The 19,318-nt window shown below is 40.5% G+C and overlaps 1 protein-coding gene across 1 annotated transcript; it reads right to left on the bottom strand.

Moving 5' to 3' along the window:
- Positions 1-527: 527 nt before the first annotated feature.
- On the bottom strand, positions 528-12,259 carry LOC124275531 (solute carrier organic anion transporter family member 3A1-like). Its single transcript, XM_046711109.1, has 10 exons — positions 12,165-12,259; positions 9,709-10,442; positions 8,890-8,976; positions 8,459-8,635; positions 7,545-7,709; positions 6,970-7,156; positions 5,189-5,315; positions 4,427-4,581; positions 1,490-1,554; positions 528-1,013 (listed from the first exon to the last, which is right to left on the bottom strand). Exons 2-10 carry the CDS (start codon positions 10,436-10,438, stop codon positions 679-681), a joined length of 2,028 nt encoding a protein of 675 aa, XP_046567065.1. The 5' UTR covers positions 10,439-10,442; positions 12,165-12,259; the 3' UTR covers positions 528-678.
- Between the last annotated feature and the right edge of the window lie 7,059 nt (positions 12,260-19,318).

Raw genomic sequence — 19,318 nt, 5'->3', positions numbered from 1 at the left:
TCAACGCCACGTGGTATACAACGCTGAATAGAAACGTAATTTTACGTGATAATATTTGCACGAGTGCGTATCATATCCATTCAAGGAATCGAACAAGCTCCTGCGGCGTAACCAGGCAACGCTTAATCATATGTGTACCCGACCTTCTCTACCCGTGAAGATCAGGGTTAGAATTGGTCTTCAGTTTCCCATGGTTGACCGTGAAGGCTTACGGGATCGTGTGGTCACTCTCGCTAATTTAGTTGACACATGTCATCGTAGTGGGGGCGGTGGTGTAGCCTAGTGGTTAAAGCGTTCGCTCGTCACGCCGAAGACCCAGGTTTGATTCCACACATGGGTACAGCGTGTGAAGCCCATTTCTGGTGTCCCCCGCCGTGATATTGCTGGAATATTGCTAAAAGCGGCGTGAATCTAAACTCACTCACTCACTCATCGTAGTGCGTAGATCGATGCGCATGTTGCTGATCACTGGATTAAACAACATCACTGGATGAAACAACAAACAAACTAACAAACCCAGCCTTTTCCGTGGTTTCTAAACGTTCGAGGTCGCAGGAGGCGTTCAATATCGTAATATGTTTCTTTTTCTGTTTATAATACTCAAATTAAACACATTTTCCCCTCCTTCAAAGAATGAGCCCACCACACAGCTTTACGCCAAAGGAGAAAACGGTGTTTCTAATATTTTTGAGAGTTTCCCAACGTCCCATTGACGTTGTTTCCAACGGACTTTTCTCCGTCAATTTGAGACATCTTCTTCGTGAGGACGACATTATTTTGTGTTTGCTCCTCGTTCTCAACTTTCCTGTCTTCCCTGCGACACACAATGAGGGATATGGCAAGCAGGATGAAGGACGCCACTTTGATTGACACTTCCAGACCAAACACCTTGTACCGGAGATCGACGATGTCGTACAGCGAGCAGGCACTGTTTCCCTCGGATGAGCTCCCTTGCAGGAGTTTACAGGCGCTGTCAATGACCTTCCCATACACAATGGGAGCTGGTAACCAACCTTGAAAACAAAATTACGTTTGTGTCTATTCATCAATCGGAATTGCGTGTTCAGATATATTAGCTACATTTTGACTAATATGATTAAAAAATATAAAATCTGTGTAATACTATAATTCTTCAAAATGGATTTAATGCCGCTTTGAGCAGTGTTTCAGTTACATCATGGCGTGTCATTTGTTGCAGAAAAGGCGATACCAGCAAGTTGGGGCATGGTACTAACGAACCAAGAATCGTGTTTCTTTGTTTGATGTTGGTACATGGTGCCAAAATAATTCATAATCAGTTAACATACTTTAGAAAATATTATATTTAACATTGAGGTAATCTCTTAAATCCCAATAACTGCGTGTTCATCCTAATTATTTGTAAAATGTATACAACAGATATTTCATCATTATGAATCAAAATGTCAGGCAAAGATATTCTGTGTATATTTCTCATTTTTATCTTCAGATAAGCAATTACTGCACATACCAAGTAATGTTGAGACAAAGTTCAACATGCCCATTGCAATAGCCTTGTCTCGCTCCTCCACGCTCCTGGAAGGAAATAACAGAGTACATAACATGACGTTTCACATGAGAAGTCGTCTTGACGTTGGAAAAGAGGACGGTCACATGGACACTGGCGTTCATCGACATCACGTGAGGCTATCTTGTCAAATAAATACATCATAACCATCTTAATCTTGAACTATATATATGTTTTGGCATAAACTTTTGGGCTGTATGTTCGTGATATTGGATATTTGTCAAGTCATTCTTCTGCAGAAAGCAAAGGAATGCACACTGAAACCTATAAATCCCATACCGAAACTCTGACAATCACCTTTTCGACTTATATTTGTAATTATTTTTAATTGCCCAGTCAGTTGATCTTGAATTTCCCCAAATAACCTTTCACTTTTAAGAAGACAATGTATAAATATCTGCGGACCAACATTTCTGTTATGGCCAGTAATGAGCCCATGACATTCCCAATGATCATGTATTGAAGCACACTCCGGCACAGCGATGACTTAACATAACATCACTGCCACGGGCTAATTTGCATATCACGTGGCCGGACTTTTCTCTTGTTTGTAATCAAACGCGCATATTCATAATAAGAAGAGACTGGACTCACGAAAGCTTTTCGGCGCTCTCTTCATAATGTTTTACATTGTTACATATATATTCTTCCACAACTGCGACAGTTAGGTCTATGACAGTACATATTTAGATATCAAACTGGCTGCATCGTTTGCTCTCCGTCGGCTTCGATGACAGCACGTGGAGCCGTACAACCTATGTAAACAAAGGATCGCTACGCAAATCGAAACAGTGTTACATGTTTTTGGATATTTTCTCAGTGAAACTAATTCATTCTATTAAAGATGTTTAGTTAGATGTGTAGACTCGTAAAAAATATGAGAGTAAAAGAAATCTGTACATTATATTGAATGGACGGTGCAAGATGTGACGAATCGTCACATTTTTCTGGCCTGAGGCAGAGGTACTATGCTGGCTTGCCGCATGGAACTCTGGGTAGGAGAGTGGTAATGAAGAAGTATGAATTTTAAGAAAATGATTGAACTTGTACTAAATGTGTATATGTGTAGACTTGGTCTCGTCGCTATATGGCTGAAACAATGTCCATGCGACATTAAACTTCAACTCACTCACTCACTCACTTCCCATTGATCCTGATTGGAAGACGTGTGCGTCCAGGGACTGATAAGTTCTTTGGAGGACATTTAGAAGTAATGAACAGAGTCAAAGATGTTTTTGGAGATCAACTTCTATATAGAAAAATATATATTTATCCGACAGACAGGAAGACGCACCCGAAGGAGTAAGAATTGACCTCGTTACTAACAAATAAAAAAGTTGATATAAAAAAAAATCTTGTTTGTAATTTTGACTCAGGGGCTGATAGTTGAACAACGATGTACAGTATTCAGGCAAAGTACACAGCACATACCAAGATCACTAGCCGACAGTGAATGTACTTTAGTTTGCCAGATTCAGGGTAGCCAGTAGGGTGGTGTACACTGGTATGTACATAGCCGTAGGACAACAGAACTACATTGTCTTATTTGTTTGTTTTCTGGAATAATGTGTGTCACACGTGCACTTCAACTACACAGGGCACTGATATGATAGGGACTGCGATGGTGCTAGGTGAAAAATGAGGACAAACTGATTACATCACTCATGTGTCGTGAGATAACACCATTGCTGTACATCTATGCCAATGCAAGTCACCCCTATCCAGCCGTAGGACTAATTATTTTGTTTGTTTGATTTTCTGATACCACATTCAGTAATTTTCCAGCTTAGTGACGAGTCTGGTACTGGTATTTGTGCCTGCCCAATGAGATACCTTGATGCAATTTGTCGAACGCCATCCTCAGTAACAGGTCGTTTTATTTATTGTTATTTGCACTCATCAGTTGTGCAGCTCTATGACGTTGGTCTTCAAATAATTGAGTCTGGACCAGACAATCCAGTGATTAACAGCATGAGCATTGTTCAGCCGTGATACGATGACATGTGTCAACCAAGTCAGCGAGCCTAACCACCCGATCCCGTTAGTCGCCTCTTACGACAAGCATGGGTTGCTGAAGACCAATTCTATTCCGGATTGAGCTTACGTTGCCATCCCGAAGAGTATGTGAGATAGTTTAAAACGACGTAAACATATGATTGAGTAAATGTTGCGTAACGCAGCATCATAATAATTGCCATGATATGTGTCTCAGCTGCAGTAAATTTATTTGTGGACCTGTGATGTTATGAAAACGAAGACCAAATAAAACACAACAAACTACGGTTCCTACGACGTCTAGGAACAAGGAAGAATATTTTTGTATTTTACAACCGTTGTTCGTACTGATCATTTTGACTAAATTGTGGAAGTGGTCGCTACCAACAGCAATTCGTTATCTCCGTCAGTTCGATACAAGCAGTCATCGGTCCCCAGTTGCGCAGATCGATGCTCATGCTGTTGATCACTGGATTGTCTGGTCCAGACTCGAGTAGTTACAGCCCGCCGCCATATAGCTTGAATATTGCTGGGTGCGGCGTAAAAGTAAACTCACTCACTCACTCGATACAAGCATGTTCGTTAAAAGCGTAGTTTACTCTGTTATATATTACATTCAAATAAGGATCTCCTGAAGTCCTCCCGTAACCAGGTTTGGAACACTTAAAATGAATTTCAGAAATGAACGTTCAGTGTCCAGCGCTATCCATGCATTCTTAACCATAAATCTCCCACGGAGACTCATCTCTAACAAAACTACAGTAAAGTACGGCTATAACGAGCTCGAAGGGACCAGCTAGTGTTGTTCGTCATACGCAAGGACAAGAAATACAGTTCGTCATATCCATTGTAAGAGTGCGTAGTTTACTATGTTAAAAAGGTTACCTCAAGATTACCATGTAGTGTGGAAGGAGCGCAACTGTCCCGAACATTGTCATTAGCACCGACGTCGCAAGGTAGGGGATGAGGTAGTTACAGCCGTTGTCGCAAATACCTGGTGTCGCTGTCATCCCTTCGACACGGTAGCAGTTACTGTATACCTGTAAATGTTGTGACATCTTAGACTGATTGAAATGCTTTTGCGATTTCATTGGCAGCCAGTTCTTATCCAGGTTCTCAAGAGAGTGAGCAACCACTCATTTGGGGAGTGAGTGAGTTTAGTTTTACGCCGCACTCAGCAATATTCTAGCTATATGGCGGCGGTCTGCAAATAATCGTGTCTGGACCAAACAATCCAGTGATCAACAGCATGAGCATCGATCTACGTAATTGGGATACGATGACATATGTCAACCAAGTCAGCGAGCCTGACCACCCGATCCCGTTTGTCGCCTCTTACGACAAGCATGGGTTGCTGAAGACCAATTCTAATCCGGGTCTTCACGGGTCTCATTTGGGGAGTGTGGGCACCCACTATACATGTTTATGCTCACTACGACATGAATCAATCATATTTCACAGATATCTGGTCCAGTCGAATTCTAGTATCAGTTTTGAAAAATAATACTTTGCAAAAAACAATATATTTTACGAAATCTGAAATATACATTGATAACGGTTTTAGTGTAAGGAATGTACTGAAAGGGCCGCTTTAACCTGTTATACATAGAGAAACAAAGTGACAACTACATTTAGGTATCAACCTACATCTCCCGTGTGGTTCCAGCATCCCGCTTGACAGGGGGTAGAGTAGGTCACGTGATCAGCTCCACATACAAGCAGAGATGACGTCCCACTGCAGAAGCATGCTGGACCAGTTTCGTTGTCGTCACGGCTGATGTGGGAAATAAACTTTGTTACGCGTTTATAATTAACACGATTGGTGATCAAAAGTCGTAAAACCCCAGTCACCCATCAGTGATTCAGTGAGCGCAGTGCCTCTTAACGCCGCTATGAGCAGGATCTGGTTTACAGAGTTACCCGTGAAGACCCGGGTTAGAATTGGTCTTCAGTAACCCACAGGCAAATTGTAGCGCAAATAGGGTTGCGCAACAAAGAGAAAATGACCAGTCTTTCCATATGCGAGCGAAGCGAGTAAAGTTTGGCAACGTGCTTCCCTCGCTTCGGTTCGAAAAATATTTTTAATATCAAATAAAATATCGCCATCATCAAAGGTAGACACTCATTTCCTCACAGAGTTGTGTTCTCAGATTTTCAACTTCATATATAATAATTACTCACGTACAATATATTTAATTCAACATTTTAAGCGACACTCGTGGCATGTCAAATCGTTCTTCGTCTCCATTACCCCTGACAGCTTCCGGTTCAACGGAGTGAAGGAACAGGGGACTTAATTTTAAATCTGCTTTCATTTACCCGTTACGCCAGAAGTGTTTTTGTAGAATAAATGTTACGAAAATTCTACCAATAACGACGGTAGATGAGAAAAATAATCCCCAACAGTTTAACGGTAAAATTATGCAATATGATATTTGTGTTTATTTTCTGCTTATTCTTGTTCCTTCACTCCGTTGAACCTGAAGCTGGCAGGGGTAATGGAGGCGAAGAACGATTTGACTTGCCACGAGTGTCGCTTAAAATGCTGAATTAAATATATTGTACGTGAGTAATTATTATATATGAGGTTTGATATCTGGGAACACAACTCTGTGAGGAAATGAGTGTCTACCTTTGATGATGGCGATATTATATTTTGATATTAAAAATATTTTTCGAACCGATGCGAGGCAAGCACGTTGCCTACCTTTGCTGGCTTCGCTCGCATATGGAAAAAATGGTCATTTTCTCTCTTTGTTGCGCAACCCTATTTGCGCTACAATTTGCCTGTGAGTAACCCATGCTGGTCGTAAGAGGCGACTAACGGGATCGGGTGGTCAGGCTCGCTGACTTGGTTGACACATGTCATCGTATCCCAATTGCGTTGATCGATATTCGTGGAGTTGACCACTGGATTGTCTGGTCCAGAGTCGATTATTTACAGACCGCCGCTATATAGCTGGAATATTGCTGAGTGCGGCGATAAACAACAAACAAATATAAACAAGCACTACGACCCAGTAAAACCAACAAACCAACCATGATCACAGAGTAGCAAATAATGCGCTGCAGGAAAGTGAGAAACGTCTAAGCCCCTCACCACTTTGGTGGAAGCATCTTGCACACTTATGGAGCAGATGAGCAAAAAATAATCATCAAGACTAGGGATTCGAACACGTGATGTCAGGATGCTACCATTCCACACAAACATACAAAAAGTATGGTTCGATTTCGATTCGCTCTGTTACTTGGTTGACACATGTCATCGTATCCCTATTACATAGATCGATGCTCATGATGTTGATCACTGGATTGTCTGGTCCAGACTCGATTATTTACAGACCGCCGCCATATAGCTGGAATATTGCTGAGTGCGGCGTAAAACTAAACTCACTCACTTACATGTTTTCAGTAAATATTAAACTCACAAGAAATCGACTCCTTCAATGGGGGTGTTTTCACAGCCAAGTATGAAGTTACAGGCGTTGAGACCAATCGTTACTGTATGTACAACCATTATAAGTTTCAGACATCCCTGCCGCGAGAGGTTGAGTCTGCCGGTGAAGACGCCGCCCATGAACGTTCCCGCCGCTGACGTTACCAGGTTAGATATACCTGTAAACATGCATTCCCTTCTTGATATCACGATCATGTTCATGCATTATCGGCTTCGGGTGCAAGGTTGTGCATGCATGTGCCCTCTTTGTGCAAGTGACATCGTTGCAAGAATGCCATGCATCTCACTCAGTACCATCGGCCTACATGTACATGGTTTTTTTATTTATAGAAATCCATTTCATTTGTAGAGCTTACAGAACGGTGGGGTAGCCTAGTGGTTAAAGCGTTCGCTCGTCACGCCTAAGATCCGGGTTCGATATATATGTCCCACATGGGTACAATGTCTGAAGCCCATTTCTGGTATTCTCAGCCATGATATTGCTGGAATATTGCTTAAAGCGCCGTAAAACAAAACTCACTCACTGTAGAACTTACAAATACAGACCTAAAATAAGACTGGTCCTCCATGCCGGTATATTGAACTGCTGCTCTACATACTTCGGTGCAAAGGAGATGAAGCCGCTGATGGCAAACCCGTACATGCAAGTGTTCATGAGAGAGATTGTGTACACTGGCCTGGAGAGGACTCGCAGAATAGACAGAGGCAAATCTGTAACATTGCAACAAGACAAAGGTTAATAAAATCTGCAAGTGGGCGCAACAAACGGTAAAACTTAAATTATCAAAATATAGTTTAGAGTTGGCGCTTGATTTTGGGATACAAGTTATAAACGTCATTTTTCTGCATTGTTTAGTTTGTTTGTTGTTTACCAACAGCAATATTCCAGCTCTATGGCGACGGTCGGTAAAATAATCGAGTCTTGGTCAGACAATCCAGTGATCAACAGCACGAGCATCGATCTACGCAATTCGGATTCGATGAATGTGTCAACCAAGCCAGTGAGCCCACCACACGATCCCGTTAGTCGCCTTTTACCACCTCAACGTCTAGCATCTGCATCATCTCTGGATTGTCCCTCACATCAACATCAAGCTGATGAAAAGAGGCGTTAACCCATCCTCACTAACCCACATTCATTTTAAGTGACAGGTAGGAGATAGTCATTTGTTGGCGTGGAGGTTGTGATCTCTTTCCAGTATCTCTACAGAGAATAACTTGATAGGACTAACGAAAAAGGATCTCAACGGATCCAATCTCAGCTGAAGTCTAGACATTATCGTTAATACACTGTGCGAAACTGAGACATTGTCTCATTGTCTCCGGTTGTTATCCACAAGATTGATGCACATTGTACTATAGATATTGAGCTGGCAGACAAACAAAATCATGTTTGCGGAACTTGAATCAATTTTGCTGGGATTGCCAATTTGTTGAGCATAATCACTATTTAAATATACCTTTGATCTTCCCAAGAGCTGTTTCCGTGTCTGGAATCTCGTATTTAGGAGCGCCTGCAATTCTTTTTGGGAAAAGAAAAAGTGGAATAGACACGAGCAGTGCAATTCCCCCGAAAACAACGAAACCCAACCACCAAGCGCCAATCCAGCGAGGGTCGTCAGGAGTCAGGTAGGTGTCTACAATTAGAAATATAGGTGTACTCGAAATAATGAATACATTGTCCAAACCACTCCAACGAAACGAAAAATGAAATACCTCGCCAGCCCTCGAAAACCATTATTATTTGCGGGCTCCAAGGACGAGTTATGTCAGAAAGTGCAATTTCGGAAAATATTTATAGACTTTGTGGCAATAAACGTGATTTCATAAAATGTTTGTTTATGTATGAATTTCGACATGTATATGTGTGTCTAGATGATGAGGTAACTACTTTTAAGATCCACTGGAATCTTGGACAAGGCACTCCCAACCACGAGGGCAACAGATGGTCCAAATATCAGGCATGTCATCAGCGCTCCTGAAACCGTGAAGAGATTTGCATATAACTCAAACCGGTGACTTAGGGTATTGTTATAAGCCACCGTAATATCATTGTTTTCAGAAGGGGCGGTGGGGTAGTCTAGTGGTTAAAGCGTTGGCTCGTCACGTCGAAGACCCGGGTTCGAATCCCCACATGGGTACAATGAGTGAAGCCCATTTCTGGTGTCCCCCGCCGTGATATTGCTGGAATATTGCTAAAAGCGGCGTAAAACCAAGGTTTCAGAATATCAAAACAATTATCTATTACAGTTCTGTGTCATTATCATCATGCTCCAAAGAGGTTGAAAACAGACTGTCAAATGCCAACCTCTGTAATATTCGTAACAATGCGTTTAGAATAAGCTAGGAGATATGTTTTACTTAACTATAGTCTGCTAGAAAATGCAGGTGTAAACTATTTGTATACCGTGAAACTTCGTTAGGCAGTACCTCAGTACATGTAATTGGAAAGCCCTTCCCTGTATAATACTGGACGCTTACATGGATAAATAGGAGCATACCTCCAGGACCACCACCAACGACTTTACTGCAATAGCAACCGTCCGAATTAACGGGGTTTCACTGTATAGAACCTTGCTTTTACACCTAACCTCGACGTACTTGTATTCAATACCACCTATAATCCTATAAACTATGTATACTGTATGAAACTGAAACATTGGTTCTGTGTAATAAGGATGATTAAATACGTAAATATCGGTACACTTACCTATATATATAGAGGTGCGTGCCCTGTTTCCTACGTTGTTGTCGATGTAGAAACTGGACAATGGGATACGTGGGGTTTTGGCAACACCTTGCAATGCCATTGTAAACCCAATGACCCACAACGCCAAGGTCGATCGGCCAGTTTCGTAGGTACCTTCTTCGTGAGCAGATGAACTGATATTGGTCACATTACTCTCCCGACACACGAACTGGGTTTCGTAGGCATTGGTCGTGTTTGATACCTCTTCCGGGAGACTGACAGGATGGATGAAATTCGCCAAGGATGTGAAAATGCCGGCAAAGCCAAATATTAGCCCATTCACGCCAAGGATTCTTGGTATGTGACCATGTTTGCCGAAATGACTGAAAAATAGGGCTGCAGTGACGTAACCGATGTCGTTACTGCTGATGAGGAGCCCGCTGATGGTGCTGCTGAAGTTGAAGTGTTTCTCTAGAGTGCTGATCTGTGACGACAACAAAGTTGTGAGCGTCTGCATAAACATGACCACAACGCTGTAGGAACATGTGAATGCTATGAGGCTACCAAAAGGCTGACAAGCCTGGGGTTTACAGGAACCGATGCCACATTGTGTTTCCTCATTAGTATCCTCATCCTTTGTGCCGTTCTTCTCATCCTTTACCTTGTCTTCGAAGACCGAACGAGAGCGCATGAAGAACTTGTAGATGCCACCCTTAGGTATTCCTACCACTGGATCCTGTGCGCTGTTCATTTTTCTATCAGTAAAAAAAGCATATTACGCACAGAGACTATGACCCTTTAAAAATTATCATTTCGAACCATTAATGTAAATACATCTATGAATCCATTTTACCCAGATTAGATTCACGTTCAGAACTGTCGTCCGTCGGCCTACGTTTTGGGACACTGTTTTTCTCACTTATCTTCAAATAGATTCAACTCGTACAAGCACCGAGGTTTATGTATGTGCAAAAAGAAACCATTTTTAAATACTTCCTCACACTTGTACAAAAAATTACCATTCTAACTTTAAATATTTCCCTAACAACACAATGAGTACCGTGTTTATGTTGACATGTTAAGGAGCAGCTCAAAAGGGAAAAACACTTACTTTCTTCAATCATCTTCAGACAATCCTTCCTCAATATCAGTTTCTCTCTCGTCATCGTATGCCAGGATAATAACAGTTGGATAGACACTTGTGGATTACATGAATTTAAAATAAATTGAAAACTAAATCTATCATACTGAAGATAACTGAGGAAGAGCGGTATCCCATTGGTTAGGTTGACAGGTTATGACCCCAATAGCGATTTTGTTTTAATTATCATTCCGTCCATTACAAGTTTGTATTGTCAAAAGACAGTTATTTTAAAATCACCGCTCCAGCTGAGCGCTACGTTAAAACGCAACAACGTACATGGCATATATCCGTAATAGTAAATATTATATCAAAAGCACTTTAGGTTTTACTGTTGGAAACTGTTTATAATTTTAAAGTGTATGCTTTCTTTCCCGGGAGTGTATGCCAGTACACAAGGCAAAAACTACACTCATGAGCATATATTTGTATTTTGGGAGTGAGTGAGTGAGAGTGGTTACATGTGGATTATAGAAAGGTCTCGGTATACGAAGGTATCAGATGGTAACTACACTAGTGATCAGATAGATGTATTCAGGTTGGTCTGTTTAAGATAAGCCTTGTTTCTGAGCCGTATTTGAATACAAAGCGAAATGCAATTTGTCTCGTCATTCGGGGTCTTAATGATGAACTGTTGCCAAAAGGCTGGAAATATAATTCTCGCATTCACTTATTGTCATGTTACTGTAAAACTGAAAGACATCTTCAAGTTTCGGAAGACGCATGTTCATCGTGGATATTTTAAAAAGCAATCTCATAAACGCTAATTACGAATCGTGTGTTATTTGACATCATTCGTAAATAATGCAGTTGCCAATTTCGTTCAGGTGAAAAGTAATATGCATATATTCTAAAAAGTCATATTTTCAAATGCAACTTCATTTTTATGCATATTGCAATATAATTACTGTGTTATTTTACATCATTCGTAAACGATGCAGTTGCCAATTTCGTTCAGGTGAAAAGTAATATGGCTAAATATGCATATATTCTAAAAAGTCATATTTTCAAATGCAACTTTACTTTTATGCATATTGAAATATAATTACTGTGTTATTTTACATCATTCGTAAATGATGCAGTTGCCAATTTCGTTTAGGTGAAAAGTAATATGCATTTATTCTAAAAAGTCACATTTCCAAATGCAACTTCATTTTTATGCATATTGCAATATAATTACTGTGTTATTTTACATCATTCGTAAACGATGCAGTTGCCAATTTCGTTCAGGTGAAAAGTAATATGGCTAAATATGCATATATTCTAAAAAGTCATATTTTCAAATGCCCAGTTTTTATGCATATTGCAATATAATTACTGTGTCGTAAGAGGTTACCTGAATCAGTTCTTCATCAAGAGATGCGTCAGGTGCACAGACCGAGTCTTGTCTCTCTTATACCTGCAGGTCGGCGGACCAAGTCACCTCCAGCTACCTATAGCTGTGTCATAGCACTGCTGGTATGAAACAAGTCTGATCAAACAGATTATTCTTGATAAGGGAGCCGTTCATAAGTTCAATGTGCCAAAACATCGTATGTAATTCTGTGGGGGCTAACCAGGACTGTCAAACTTCCTGTTCAAGTCAATTGATAACAGTTGTAATCCTACTTTACTAATGACGGCATTTCAACTGTAAATTGGGCTGGTTGAAAAAGTCCTGAACTCGACACCTCGACACCTCGAAACCTTAAGCTCAACCAGCTTTATTCATCTTTGCAAGCAGAGTTCGCACGACAATAGAATTTCTTGAGGTTGTCAAAATGTTCACAATCGCATTTAGGTTGGATCGGGTACATCTCAAAACTAAAGGAATTAGTTTATCGTCATTGCTGGAATGTTTGAACTGGTCCCTCACACAATAGGCACAATGACAATTGTTTGTGTAAACCTCAGTCAGAAACAAGAGTCTCTTAAGTCGGTCAGATGGTTGTATTACCACCCACCTTAACTATTCTAATGTTCCATGGGGATGTATCTGTATTTGAGTTCAAGGTTTGAAAACACAAATTGGTATGATGTGGCACCACACATCACACATCCTCAGCCTTATAAACCATAACGGAGGACACCGCGACCGGGTTTGAGTGACTGGATGTACCCACTTCGGGAATCGAACCTGGTATTCTGCTGACGACAGCTTAATCGACACGCTGCATGTACTTAGCCACCTCTTATGTCTAAGTATATATGTGCTGTAAGAGGCCGAGATAGTTGCAAACAGTGTCATTCTTATGTATAATCTGCATTATCACATTTTGTTTGTTTGTTTGTTTGTTTGTTTAAAGCTGTACTCAGAAATATTCCAGCTATATGGACTGTAAATAATCGAGTCTGGACCAGACAATCAAGTGATCACCAGCATGAGCATCGATACAATGACACCACAGAGTTCTAAAAAATCAAAATTAACTTAGAGTATTTGATGTATGTAAATGTATTCAGGGCTTACACGCACACAGTGAGTCTATGTATACTACTACTACTACTACTACTACTACTACTACTACTACTACTACTACTACTACTACTACTACTACTACTACTATCAGCAGTTTAAGCATTTATGTCACTCTCAATTTCATGTTAATGGCGCTACATTTTCATTACGCCCGACAATGGAACAGTGTGCACTCGAGTATCATTCTCTGCTTCCTTCGGAGTATGCAACCCAAGCTGCCTGTGAGTTGTCTGAAGGTTCAGTCTGATTACCAACTCATCCTACCGGGTACCCAGCCACAGCTATGAACGAACAGAGACACATTATGAACAAAGTCATATGCCAAAGACACCAGACCTGCTGCATGCGCCTCATTGTGAGACAAAGCCCTACAAACGTTTTGGAGTCAAAATCTGAAAAGGTCAAGGACTCTTCTAGATCAGTGTGGCGTACTGTCTCCTGATTTGTGGCCTGTGTGCTTTGCATATATATAGGACCACGCGCCACCACAGATGGCCAATAACATTGCCTTGTGCAACTGTGCAAAGGTCTCTGAAACTAGCATACTAGTTAAGCAAATGCTTCCATCAAAAAGCGACGCAAGAATAAACTATTTTCTTCAAGAAAATAAATATATTAACGCTCGATAAAAACGTTTAATGAAATGAACTTCACACCGTCTACTCATGCAGCTAGGGTCAAGTCACGGTCACCAATTCCTGTGAGTCTAGAGCAGCAACAATTGCCGATAACAGGGTTAGTATTATAATGACAATGCACATTATACAGTTTACATCGTATGGTAGTCATTTGTTTACATCAAGTTAAGAACCTCTTGTCACCAAGGCGGCAATCGGTATATCACTTTAGGTCATGTGTCGATACCAACGTAGGCCAGGTGGTGCATTTTATTCTGAAACAAGAGATTTGTCACAATGGAAGTGTTACAAGTATGTTTGCGATACTTTGCCATATATTTGGAATCGTGATATACATAGGTAACTGCCTTTGACTTAAGACTGTCGTCAAACAGTTAGCTGACAACATACGCCTGACAACAATAGCGGGTTTACACTATGAAGCCGTCCCTTTGCGCATTATGCAGACTGACACCGCTATGTTACTTACATAGATGAAACGATATGTGTTTGAACATCAATGGTTTTCAATGGGGTTCAGTAATGAAACGAAACACACAACTATGAAGAGTCTACGAGTCAGGATTTTACAGGCGCTGTCTGTGACTTTGCAGTGGATGCTTGATGTTTCTTATCAGAGAAATTGTTCACATGTTGACATTACTTTTTAGAGGTTCATATTTTCATAGGATTTCTTAAAGTCAGTCTACAACAAGGAATGATTTGAACATATGTTCTATTCAATGAACGATGAACGTAAATAGTCAAGACCGAATCATTCAAGCCTCTTCAGGGCGGACCTCGTTAATCTAGAAACCTCACCTTCCTCAAGATTTGGAAGTACTATATGTAGACAAACAAAAGAAATAATAAAAATAATAATTTATTGCCCGACAAAGGAATTCTTTTTACAACAGTGAGGCATACAGCAAGGTTAAAACAAATTTAGCAAAGAACAACGATCACCTTAAACACACAGATAAACAGGATGAGAAGGATCACCAGTGTATATTGTAAGAGACTAGTAGTCAAATGCATTTAGAATTGTGGCTGGGTCTAACATTCATTTAAAAGTCTAAACGAGAACATTCATTGGGACGGTATTCACTGGGAACCACCCGGCAGGTAACCCTGTTGGAATAAGCTCCCGCAACCTGTGCTGGTCGGACGACCATTGGGTAGTGTGCTCAGGCTCCGCAGTTCACAGTATCAATCACTGGGTTGTCTGGTCCAGACTGGGATATTTCCAGACCGCCGTCGCATAGCTAGAATATTGTCGTTAAACGACTCACTGTACTAAAGAGGTTATTCTGCAGTCAGGAATTAGAGATATCGATGCGTAATAATGTGATCTAATACAGATATAGGTTACCGAATTAGATGTTTTCTACTTGGAGAAACCCACGTGTATGTGTGTGGTGTGGGCGAATTTGACCTTCTGGACCACTTCGTCACTAATGTCATACATTAGTCATAAATTGAAAGACCGCCTATATACTGGAAGACTCTATTTTCTGAATAGAGCGTTTCCCCTGAATGCGGAAGGTCGGAGTCCATCCTCTTACCATGTATTACTACGAGATGTTACAAATGGGACTTGTTGTTTCACTGTCTGGAACTCAGGATTTCAAGGACTGACCACGGACTGAACGACTATCCAACAGCTTTTAAAGCTTCAAATAAGATTGACAACAAAGGGACGCAACTTTTGTCAGTCTTTGTCAAATTGAATGATTTCTTCCTTCTAACCGGCAGAGTTAATCTATCCGTCACTTCCATTGAAAAGTGAATTGGCTGTTAACTCATAACAGAAGTACGGTGTAACGGAGAAGTAACATGCATAAATGTCTCTCTTTAGCGTGATGAAATATCGCCGAGAAAATATAGGCACATATATCACTGCTGGTGGTGCATTAAACCGTAAATTGTGTTTCTGTTAACAACAATCATTTTACGTTCGCTCCGAACACATGGACCTGCCGACAAGCAGCTGGCACAGAAAGGTGAGGAACATACACAGCCTTCAGCTGTAAGTGGCGCTGCGTTAAGGGATGAGCTTCTTGTGGATGTCAGCAGTTTCCGGTCAACCCTTAAGCTCTCCTCTTCGAAAGGAGCATGTGACTAGACGCTCTTGACCAGGGTCAATCACCATACCATGCTCTACATAAATATATAATATCAAGAATAATGTGTTATTTTTGTTGTTTGTTGTCTATTTCACGCTCATCGTTATTCTAGCATTATGACGACCGACTGTAAGCAGCGTCTGGGTAAGACAAACCAATGACCTTATGAACAACAATCTACGCCGTACAAATCAAGCAGGTCAACTCTTATGAGTGAGTGAGTGAGTTTGGTTTTACGCCGCTTTTCGCAATATTCCAGCAATATCACGGCTGAAATGGGCTTCACGCATTGTATCAAGGTGGGGTTTCGAACCCGTGTCTTCGGCTTGACGAGCGGACGCTTTAACCACTAGACTGCCCCACCGCCCCGTCAACTCTTATGACAAACATAAGTTGCTACATAAGAACCACTTCTTAATCTGTTTCAGATGTTCGAGATTCACCAGTCAGCTGACAGTCAGCGATTTCTGATAATAAGACTTAAGACACATGTCCTAGGGCACATCTCACCGAAGAATTAACGTACCCCTATGGTCCTAGCCGCCAAGAATCAACGTTATAAAAGGGTACTGAAAGCTGAGAACCCCTTTCACTTCATTGAAGGAGTGAGATCCAGTCGGTCTATGATTACTTTTAATTTTTATTGATTTTATTGTGGTGTCCACGTTGTTTTTGCTATCCCTTTACACCAACTTTACACAAAAATACGCGTACTTTTAATTCAACATGTTCTGAATATCATTTGTTTAGCTAGAGATTTGACATATGCACGCAAGATGTATTGAGTAGTATCTTCAAAGACATGGATACGGTTTCGAAGTTTTGAATTGCTTCAAGAGTACACATCGTAGGTCCCTCCACATTAATTAGCATCACGAATTCCTTCATGATTGCACATTATTACGTAAATATTATGAAGCTTTATGTGAGAACACAATGTGAAGCCCTTATTTAGGAATACACATTACGAAATTATTTATGGTACACATAATGAACTCGTTTATGAGTACACATATATTTATTGACGAATGCTTACACGAGTACACATTAAGGATCTCTGGTTGATTTCAGATTATAAAGACCCACATCATAAGGCACATTAATCAGCACATGAATTCCTTCCTGAGAAAAATACCTTTATACGTACAGATTCTGAACGTCTTCTCCATGCGTACACATGGGAAATCCCTTCATGAGTACATATTGTGAATCCCTGATGAGTGCGCATCATTATGAATGAATGAATACCTTCATGAGACGAAAAACGATCCACACATTATGGATCCCTTTAGGAGTCCCATTGCGAATCCCTTTATAACATTATAGATCCCTTCATGAGTACCCACTATGGAGCCCTTTTGAGTATACATTATGGATCCCTTTATGAGTACACACTATGGAGCCCTTTTGAGTATACATTATGGATCCCTTCATGAGTACACACTATGGAGCCCTTTTGAGTATACATTATGGATCCCTTCATGAGTACACACTATGGAGCCCTTTTGAGTATACATTATGGATCCCTTCATACGTACACACTATGGAGCCCTTTTGAGTATACATTATGGATCCCTTCGCCCTTTTGAGTAGATATGGATCCCTTCATGAGTACACACTATGGAGCCCTGAGTTTTATACATATGGAGCCCCTTTTGAGTATACATTATGGAGCCCTTTGAGTATACATTAAGTCATGAGTACACACTATGGAGCCCTTTTGAGTATACATTATGGATCCCTTCATGAGTACACACTATGGAGCCCTTTTGAGTATACATTATGGATCCTTCATGAGTACACACTATGGAGCCCTTTTGAGTATACATTATGGATCCCTTCATGAGTACACACTATGGAGCCCTTTTGAGTATACATTATGGATCCCTTCATGAGTACACACACTATGGCAATTCGCCCTTTTGAGTATACATTATGGATCCCTTCATGAGTACACACTATGGAGCCCTTTTGAGTATACATTATGGATCCCTTTTGAGTACACACTATGGAGCCCTTTTGAGTATACATTATGGATCCCTTCATGAGTACACACTATGGAGCCCTTTTGAGTATACATTTTGAGTATACATTATGGATCCCTTCATGAGTACACACTTATGAGACACCCTTTGAGTATACATTATGGATCCCTTCATGAGTACACACTATGGATGGATCCCTTTTGAGTATACATTATGGATCCCTTCATGAGTACACACTATGGAGATCCCTTCATGAGTACAACACCCTTTTGAGTATACATTATGGATCCCTTCATGAGTACACACTATGGAGCCCTTTTGAGTATACATTATGGATCCCTTCATGAGTACACACTATGGAGCCCTTTTGAGTATACATTATGGATCCCTTCATGAGTACACACTATGGATCCCTTTTGAGTATACATTATGGAGCCCTTCATAAGTACACACTATGAAGACCAGGAGTATACAGTATGAATACACACTATAATAACTGCCATGACAACACAATATGACGACCATGTACACATTATGTAGCTTGTCAGGAGTATACAGTATGAATACACACTATAATAACTGCCATGACAACACAATATGACCACCATGTACACATTATGTAGCTTGTCAGGAGTATACAGTATGAATACACACTATAATAACTGCCATGACAACACAATATGACCATCATGTACACATTATGTAGCTTGTCAGGAGTATACAGTATGAATACACACTATAATAACTGCCATGACAACACAATATGACCATCATGTACACATTATGTAGCTTGTCAGGAGTATACAGTATGAATACACACTATAATAACTGCCATGACAACACAATATGACCATCATGTACACATTATGTAGCTTGTCAGGAGTATACAGTATGAATACACACTATAATAACTGCCATGACAACACAATATGACCATCATGTACACATTATGTAGCTTGTCAGGAGTATACAGTATGAATACACACTATAATAACTGCCATGACAACACAATATGACCACCATGTACACATTATGTAGCTTGTCAGGAGTATACAGTATGAATACACACTATAATAACTGCCATGACAACACAATATGACCACCATGTACACATTATGTAGCTTGTCAGGAGTATACAGTATGAATACACACTATAATAACTGCCATGACAACACAATATGACCATCATGTACACATTATGTAGCTTGTCAGGAGTATACAGTATGAATACACACTATAATAACTGCCATGACAACACAATATGACCATCATGTACACATTATGTAGCTTGTCAGGAGTATACA

Source organism: Haliotis rubra, unplaced genomic scaffold, assembly GCF_003918875.1.
Source record: "Haliotis rubra isolate DU_JTF1 unplaced genomic scaffold, ASM391887v1 Scf20, whole genome shotgun sequence".
In the NCBI taxonomy this organism is placed as follows: domain Eukaryota; kingdom Metazoa; phylum Mollusca; class Gastropoda; order Lepetellida; family Haliotidae; genus Haliotis; species Haliotis rubra.
The sequence above is the reverse complement of the archived record's forward strand: the minus strand, read 5'-3'. Positions and strand labels throughout refer to the sequence as shown.

Excerpts from the sequence above, each read along its gene's own strand:
- LOC124275531 (XM_046711109.1), bottom strand. The coding sequence starts at position 10,438 with ATGAACAGCGCACAGGATCCAGTGGTAGGAATACCTAAGGGTGGCATC. Across the intron at positions 7,710-8,458 it reads AGCTCTTGGGAAGATCAAAG|ATTTGCCTCTGTCTATTCTG; the intron begins GTATATTTAAAT and ends GCAATGTTACAG. Across the intron at positions 4,582-5,188 it reads GCTGGAACCACACGGGAGAT|GTATACAGTAACTGCTACCG; the intron begins GTAGGTTGATAC and ends CAACATTTACAG.